We start from the raw sequence: 9,050 nt of genomic DNA on the forward strand, positions 1-9,050 counted from the left end.
AATTCCATTCCGACCCCCGGATCAAATTCTCACCCATCCACCGGAATTCGCCAAAATACTAACCTCGCCAATTCAAGCCTAATTCTACACCGGGCCTCCAAAATCAATTCCGATCGCACTCCCAAGTAAAAAATCATCCCCCAAAGCTAACCGAAACACCGGAAATCACATTCGAGCCTTCTAACTCATAAGTCAACGTCCGGTTGACCTTTCCAACTTAAGCCTTTCTTAAAGAGACTAAGTGTCTCATTTCCTATCCAAACCAATTCAATTCAACTATAACTCACTCGTTGCTGATAATGAAACATGAAGAAGCAGTAAATGGGGGAAACGGGGCTATAATACATGAGACGACGGGTCGGGTCGTCACAAGAGATTTATAATTTCCTTCTACAAGAAAGAAAATCCAATTATGATAAACATGTTGTCCTTTTCTTCAAGAGATAAGAAAATCAAATATGGTAAGAAAATCAGGACAACACCTAACATATCTTCCCCTTGGCCTAAATTTTCTGACAAAATTAACTTGATTCACCCTCTTCTCATAATCTTGAATAAATCGCATCTCCAAATCTCCACCACAAAGTTTGTCTCAACGTGAGTAGTACTCCGGTCAAATTTCTCAAACAAAAATTATGATTACCGTCAAATAGGTTGCGACTAGAACTGAACCCACCAAGATGAACCTGTATTGAATCTCTCTCTGATACAACTTGTTAGGAACGAAATAATCAGGTGTCATGTAGAAGCTAGTAAAGCAAACCCTCAATGACGATTCAAACAACAAAAGAGAAGTATACCAAAAGAGACACAAATATTTAACGTGGTTTAGTCAATTGACCTACATCCACGGCGGAGATCAGCAATCCACTATATAAAAGAGAGTACAAAATATCGAGAGAACAACCTCACGAAGAGGCAAACATAAGTGACATACTAACACTTGTCCCGTAAAGTTCTCACCCTAAACACGACTCTCAAACCCTATATGGCTACATTGTTGATGCGACCGAGTGAGAAGGAATTATCCTCAATTTATAGAAGTCCAAATCTTTTCCTACAAGAAAAGGGACTAGCCATGGGAGATTTAAAATTTCCTTCTACAAGCAGGAAAACTCAATTATGGTAAAAATGTTGTCTTTTCTTTCAAGAGATAGGAAAATCAAATATGGTAAAAAATTAGGACAAAACCTAACAAAGAAGGAGTAATTGTGAAACAGATTATTCAAGAAGTGTTTCACATAGCTTGTTTGAATCCAAGATTGACAAAAATAATAGAACAACTTAATTTCTATCTTTGAAAAGATGCATATCTTGAGGTATTTGTAGTTCCAAATGGGTAGGAGAAGGTTGCTTATGTTGGAAAGTTGGGACTATGTCCAACTTTAGATTCTAATTTCTTTTGTTTTGAGCTATATATATTTCTTTGGTAATAAAATATTTTATTTACCAAAAGAAATAAAAATAAATGAGACTAGGGGTGAAAAACGGGTTGGTCATGTCAGATATGAGTGAATTGAAAACGGGTAATAAAAAATGGATAAATTATCCTACCCGACTCATGTTTAATACAGATAGAAAATGGATTAACCGGCGGATAATATAGATATACATATTATCCATAGCTTCTTGAATATTATCACTTTTGAAAGAATTCATAGTCTCCAAAACTTGAGAAACTCCGAACTTGAGTCTTTGCAAATGTAAAAGTTAAACTCATTGGTTATCCATTTTTAGTGGATAATATTGATGGATAACTTTTTTTTTTAAATTTATTTTTCGACCACTAGAAGAGACATAGAATTTAGGTATCTAAATCAAAATAGTGCCAAGTTAAAAGAGATGTGTAGCTATATATTTGTCTTTCTGTCTAACTTGCATCACTTGTGAAGACGAATTTCATATCTTTAAACATCAAGGACTCTCCATTCATAACACCTCAATAAATATTTGTGTATGGGTCAAAATCTGACCATGGGTTAATCATCCTTAAGAGGAACGATGTGGGGTCAACCGAGTCGTAGTCGTGTCCAAAAGGCAAAATGACAAAGAGCACCTCGGCCATCGTCGGGGCCAGACCGTAAGAAAGCTTACGTTGCGGAACTGATGAAGTGGTCAAGCAAACGATAGAAGGCGCAGTGACGAGGAGGCACGTTAGTCAAAGACCATTGGACAAATGGGAAAGCTGTCAATATAAATAGGGGTAGCTAAACCCAAGTGAAAGGGGGGAGACAATAAAGAGAATCTCTAAAGGAAGAGCAAACCCTCCTCTTCCCTTTTCGTTTCTCTCATACTCAGGATGCAAATTGGGCCTAGATGTAAGCTTATCGCACATGATTGATGTATAACTATTACATGAAGAAATACTATTCTCGATCTTTCTTCCTTTTTATTGTTACACCCTCCATATCTTGATTTGGGATTAATTATGTTTGGCTAAGATTTACCTTCTATAATTCCAGCAATTAGTTCGAAAGGTCGAAATATTAACCCGTCGTGATTCGAACGAGGTCGAATCCTTTTGTTGGCGATGGCTCTTGGCCGTAGGGGTGTTATTTCGAGCTAAGGTCGAAATGTTAACCCGTCGTTATTCGAACGAGGTCGAATTCTTATGTTGGCGATGGCTCTTGGTCGTAGGGATGTTATTTCGAGCTAAGGTCGAAATGTTAACCCGTTGTGATTGAGATTTTGGAGAATTTCACAGGTCACCGTACTGTTTATGCGTACGTCGGAGCAAATTCTGGCGTACTTGGTTTTGTTTTTACTGGAGAATATTGGGTGTTCCCTGGGGGAACCCCAATTTTGCTCAGCCTCTACGTTTCCTGGGTGAGCCCCAGTTTGCTTAATTTTGCTTGCATTGGAGAAAACGATACGTTTCCTGGGTGAGTCCCAGTTTGCTTAATTTTGTTTGCGTTGTAGGCTACCTTGATGGGGAGTACAAAATGTTGCTCTGTTTCAGTCACGGGAGAATGCTGTACATGTTCGTTTCATACATATATTGGAGAAGTTTCCACGTATATAGTCCTTTCGTCGCCCGATCTGGGGATGTAGTCGGCAGGCGGGGTGATGAATCATATTTGCACCTCGAGACGCCCCTTTCGTCGCCTTGTTAGAAATCTTACCGAGAGGGACTAACTAGGATGGAACCTAGGTGAGGGAGAAAGGGTACGACTTGAGGAGTGTCCTTTCTCAGGGATTGCGGTATTGAAATGGTGCCGGACATTCCCATGGTTTTTGTAGTAATTTTTCTTCCATTGTTTTTAGTTGGAATGCTCATTTGCTCGCTTTCCCATGCAAGTGCTCGCGTTCCTGTCTAAACCAACAACAATGGATAAACCAACATGAAATTTTCCGTTTCTCGATCCAACGGGTCAGCGAAAAGAGCGACGTTGTAATGTTACTTGCTCTGCCATGTTTGAATTGGCGGCTGCGTTTAGCTCCGTCTATAGTAGCGCCTAAGCTTCGCGCGACTTGAGCCTACCTCACTTGATGAAGTATTGGCATCGAGTCCCGGTCCGATCTCGTTCGATTTGTACCCACAACAAAGGAAGCATGTCAGACTTCATTTATGGACCATCCAATGTATGAGGGAATGTGAAAGTAGGGCAGGGTGTGCCCATTCCTTCAAAGGACCGCGCAGCAAGCTGCCGTCCTCTCATAAAGGTTGGGAATGCGGGTTAATGTATACAAGTAAAATGCGTCAAATGGGGGTGTGGTCACGCCAGATGACCATGATCCTATTTTGAACGTATTTATGTTGTACCAAATCTATCGTTACTGGCGAGATGTGGGTTTTGCGTAGATATTGGTTATAACTTCTACTTTTATGTAGCAGCCTAATCTAGGTTAGTATTGTTGCCTCGAAGGTTTATTTACCGCTCTTTCGAACAGGTGATGGTGTTTCGCTGGTTCTAGATCTAAAGAAAACTAGGAAATTTGGCTAAGAAATCCCCACAAACAGCGCCAAATTGTTTGAGCAAAAAGTATAGAACTCTTTTGTAGCTCGAAATAACGCCCCTACGGCCAAGAGCCATCACCAACAGAAGAATTTGACCTCGTTCGAATCACGATGGGTTAACATTTCGACCTTAGCTCGAAATAACACCCTACGGCCAAGAGCCATCGCCAACAAAAGAATTCGACCTCGTTCGAATCACGACGGGTTAACATATCGACCTTAGCTCGAAATAACATCCATACTGCCAAGAGCAATCGCCAACAGAAGAATTTGACCTCGTTCGAATCATGACGGGTTAACATTTTGAACTTAGCTTGAAATAACACCCTTCTGATAAGTCGGAAAGTGTAGCGGAAGAATGGCGTTTTCCCTCTATTTATAGGATCATAAATGTCCTAAGCGAGAAACCCGAGAGCCGCCAATCAAAACTGATAAGGCAGGGGAAACGATACGGTGCCTAGGAGACATGCGCCGCAATACGGTATAAAGGGCATTCATGACGCTGCAAACCGCCTCCTCAACCTAAGGGTCTCGTTTGACGCACAACGATCAGATTTCTCCTAACTCACAAATCAACAAAGTCCGTCCGTTGAGCCCGCCAAGAAGCGACCCCATCGGATGGAGGGACTAACTGTATGGGTCAAAATCTGACCATGGGTTAATCATCCTTAAGAGGAATGATGTGGGGTCGACCGAGTCTTAGTCGCACAAGGCAAAATGACAAAGAGCACCTCGGCCATCGTCGAGGCCAGACCGTAAGAAAGCTTACGTTGCGGAACGGATGAAGTGGTCAAGCAAACGATAGAAGGCGCAGCAACGAGGAAGCACGCTGGTCAATGACCATGGGACAAATGGGAAAGCTGTCAATATAAATAGAGGTAGCTAAACCCAAGGGAAAGGGGCCGGGGGGGGGGGGGGAGACAATAAAGAGATTCTCTAAAGGAAGAACAACCCCTCCTCTTCCCTTTTCGTTTCTCCCATACTCATGTTGCAAATCGGTCCTAGATGTAAGCTTATCGCACATGATTGATGTATAACTATTACACGAAGAAATATCATTCTCAATCTTTCTTCCTTTTTATTTTTACACCTTGCATATCTTGATCTGGGATTAATTATGTTTGGCTAAGATTTACCTTCTATAATTCTAGTAATTAGTCAACAAAAGGGTTCTATACTTTTTGCTCAAACAATTTGTGTTTCAACTCTCAACTTTCGTTTAACTCAAAATATTACATGCCGCCCAAAGTAAAAAAGTAAAACAAAAATCTATAAAAATTTACGGACTTTGGGATGACATAACATCGTTCTAATAATAATAACGACATGCCCACCACCGAAAGTAACTATACGGAACAACTAACTATCGATTTAGAAAGCTAAAGATATTTTCAAAGAATTTCCATCCTTAGAATAACCATATTGTCAAAACTAGCAGAGCTGTATAATCCCCAATATGCCCCAAAAAACTATTGTTTGGCTAAAAGAAGTCAATCTTTTTTGATTAAAACAATTGATAATGATGATGAAGTCAATCTTAGTCAAGCATAGTAAAACCTAGATCAAATGATGGAAGGAATAAGCAAGATGAATGATATAATGAGTCTATTCAAATCGAATAAATGCTCATAAATGTGAAGACTTAGATGTAGAAATCAATCGTAATGAATGCGATTGACCTAGATAAAAGATGATGTTTAGATGATGGTAGAATCCTTCTTAATATCGGAGAGAGATGCTAAACTTCAGATTTGTAATCAATGAACAGAGTTATCTTTTGTATTCACTTTTCGATCCCCCCTTACAAAGTGTTCTGCCCCTATTTAAAAGGGACAATCCCCTTTTAAACCCTAAAAAGGTACAACATAAAGAATATTCGAAAAGTGTATTCCTACTGTCTCCCACTATGCTTACACTACTGCAGACGTCATGCATTCGTTAACCACTTTTGGTCGCTGCCTTTTATAACGACCATGGGACGCTATACCATGATGACCCCGTTCCTTATCATACTCAGTAGTAGTTGTGGTCGTCAAATTTGGACCTATACAACTGTAAGTGAGAGGTTAACAAGATGAAAGGCACTATTTGCATTTGAATGGAAGATTATAATGCTTCGCCCACAAATTATAAGGAAATATAAGAACAATAACCTAAATCCAGTTTTGGTGGCAGTACTAAAATAAGAAAATGAATATTTTATTACCGAACTAGCAAAGGCTGGATCTTATTCCAGATGTACCACAATAAGAGGAATAAGAGGTACTAGTATTCTTCACACGTGACCAGGAATCTCTTATTAAAACCATACTGAACTATATAAACAAAATTTGGATCATGTTTTTTACCGAGTAAAATGGAAAAAGAAAAAGATAGAGAGAAGTTTGTGTTACACAACCGTTACATAATTTATTGATCTACTTCCTCCCTCTTAAATTATTTGTCATATTTTTTTTTACATGTCCAGTTTAAGAAAAAAGAAGAAGACTTTTGAAACTTGTGGTTTAAAAGCTTAAGGGGTATTTGTGGGGTCATGCCATTTGTGTGGCTATAAAAGCTTTTCATTAAGGGCAAAAAGGGTAAAATGAAGAGTTTAAAGTTAAATTATTTCCAAATTTAGAAACGTGTCATTTGTCTTGCAACAGACTAAAAAGGAAAGTAGCTCATTTAATATGAAACGGAGGGAGCAAAAAATTTGAGACAACTATTTTTAGAATCACGACTAATTAATTAATAATTTGAAACTGAGGGAATACTAAATACTCCATCCGTTCCAATTTATGTGAACCTGTTTGACCTGGGCATGGAGTTTAAGAAAAAATAAAGACTTTTAGAATTTGTGGTCCTAGACAAGTCAAAAAGGGGCCCAGAGTATTTGTGTGGTTATAAAAGTTTCTCATTAAAGGTAGGATTGTAAGTTCAAGCTAAATTGTTACCAAATTTAGAAATGTGTCATTCTTTTAGGAACGGACCAAAAAAGAAATAGGTTTACATAAACGGGAACGTAGGGACTACCAAATGCAAATAAGGATGGGAAAAAAACCAAAGACTCCAAAACTTAAAAGATAAAAACTTGGAGCAGTAAAAACTGCTACTCCATTTTTTTCGATCCATTAACCCATGATTACAGCACAAACAAAACAAAAGAAAATGACTTGGAAATGGAAGTTCAAAGTTGCATACAAATTTACAAATGTGTCATTCTTTTAGGAACGGACCAAAAAAGAAATAGGTTCACATAAACGGGAACATAGGGACTACCAAATGCAAATAAGGATGGGAAAAAAACCAAAGACTCCAAAACTTAAAAGATAAAAACTTGGAGCAGTAAAAACTGCTACTCCATTTTTTTCGATCCATTAACCCATGATTACAGCACAAACAAAACAAAAGAAAATGACTTGGAAATGGAAGTTCAAAGTTGCATACAAATTTATACTGGATCCACCTTTAAAATGAAAACTTTCAAAAACTTGCCCCAGTATCCACCAGCTCATAGAGTTTAGTAAAGAGAAATATTTATACAATTCATCGGCATCATCTTAATCCCACATCTTTGATAGCATGTATAAGAGTGGGTACTTGAACATCAGCTGGAATATTTGTTCATTATCTAATTTCAACAACGTGATTATATGTAGGTAATAATCTATACGGCGACCGGCTTACGGTCTGGCCTGAGGTGGAGCGTCGGATCCTGTTCCGCTTGCCACGGCGGCCATGGCGGCTGAGTTAGTAACTTTTTTCCTAGTTGCAACCTTCGGATACTTCTCTCTCTTTTCATCTTGTTTCATCTGCTTTTCTCTACAGTCTAGGCTGCAAAAAGCACTATCTCCTCTGAAAAAAAAAGAACCACAAATAAGTTTATTATAGATTTCAACAAAAAAGAATACATAAGTAACTAGCTATCTACATATATGTAAAGAGTTCTACCCCTATAAATTGATAGAATAATTTTATCTTTATTAATTGATTGCCTAGAAAATAACTACATGTGATCGGCAATAATTAATGAAATTAGTAACATAGAAAACAAGTATAAGTTAAAAGTGGCAGCCCTCTGCATTAAGCTCTCGCTATGGGCGTGGTTCAGGGAAGGACCTGACCACAAGGTGTCTCTGCAAGATGCCGTTTCCACGGCTCGAACCTGCGACCTCCTGGTCACATGGCAGCAACTTTACCAATTGCGCTAAGGCTCCTCATAGAGTATATAAGTTAAATCGTATACACCTGTATACCTGTACATGTAGATGTCACGACCAGGGATTAACTGGCGTTTGCAGAGGGAGCAAGCTCTAAGGAAATGGGCAGTTTCAACAAAATCAGCTGATCTTCTGCGAGTCAAGATTAAGCGTTGATCTTGGCCGTTGGAAGCTGGTGGGACGGAACCAGTGAAGTTGTAGGGGTTGAGAGGATCAAAGGGTTGATAATTTACAACGGCTACAGAAGGATCGTTTATGTTAAGATCCAAGGTGAATTCTTTCATGCTTGTTGTTCTCTTTATTGGTGGCCTTGGCCTCTTTCCTAGCAACATTTTTTCTTGTTTTTCTTTTTTATTATGCTTCCCTGTTCTCGATTTCCTCTCTTGTTTCTTGGTAGGGTTTTGTTTTGCAGCTTTGCTAGAGATTGGTCATGGCTGAAAAGAGAGGTTTTTAATTAGAGAGAAGAAGGAAAGGAAGAAGTGAGAGTGGGGAAATGTGGGAAGATATAAACTAAGAGCCGGAGAGCTAGGAAAGAATATGGACCGTTGAATTTATGTTCAATTGCTTATGGAGTAAGTGTTATTCACTCCATCCCTAATTTATGTCATATTTTTGTCATGTAAATAATAGGAGTATTAGTCAAAGTTCATCAATAGTGTAAAAAACTTTTGTACTGTCAATGAACTTAAATATGTTGTAACATGTTTGTATTATATCTTGTTTTAACTTATTAATCTCAATTATTATGTATTATTGTAGTCAAACAGTTAAAAGTATTCTTTAAGAGACCAGGCAATTTTAAAATTCTGTTACTCTATTTGTATACTGGAGTTAATTAAAGTACTCACATTATTATTACGAGGCCATGTCAGCAGTTTCTATTTTTTTAC

General features: G+C 38.4%; 1 protein-coding gene across 1 annotated transcript; it reads right to left on the reverse strand.

The window, feature by feature from the left end:
* Positions 1 to 7,016: 7,016 nt before the first annotated feature.
* On the reverse strand, positions 7,017 to 8,744 carry LOC109206782. The gene is made up of 2 exons (XM_019369646.1): positions 8,197 to 8,744; positions 7,017 to 7,795 (listed from the first exon to the last, which is right to left on the reverse strand). Exons 1-2 carry the CDS (start codon positions 8,490 to 8,492, stop codon positions 7,624 to 7,626), a joined length of 468 nt encoding a protein of 155 aa, XP_019225191.1. The 5' UTR covers positions 8,493 to 8,744; the 3' UTR covers positions 7,017 to 7,623.
* Between the last annotated feature and the right edge of the window lie 306 nt (positions 8,745 to 9,050).

Source organism: Nicotiana attenuata, unplaced genomic scaffold (assembly GCF_001879085.1).
Source record: "Nicotiana attenuata strain UT unplaced genomic scaffold, NIATTr2, whole genome shotgun sequence".
NCBI classification, from domain to species: domain Eukaryota; kingdom Viridiplantae; phylum Streptophyta; class Magnoliopsida; order Solanales; family Solanaceae; genus Nicotiana; species Nicotiana attenuata.

What these genes read in the sequence shown, in the direction of transcription:
- LOC109206782 (XM_019369646.1), bottom strand. Translation starts at nt 8,492, where the DNA reads ATGTTGCTAGGAAAGAGGCCAAGGCCACCAATAAAGAGAACAACAAGC. An exon ending in CGTGACATCTACATGTACAG is followed by an intron (nt 7,796 to 8,196) that starts GTATACAGGTGT and finishes TTTTTTTTTCAG; the next exon opens with AGGAGATAGTGCTTTTTGCA.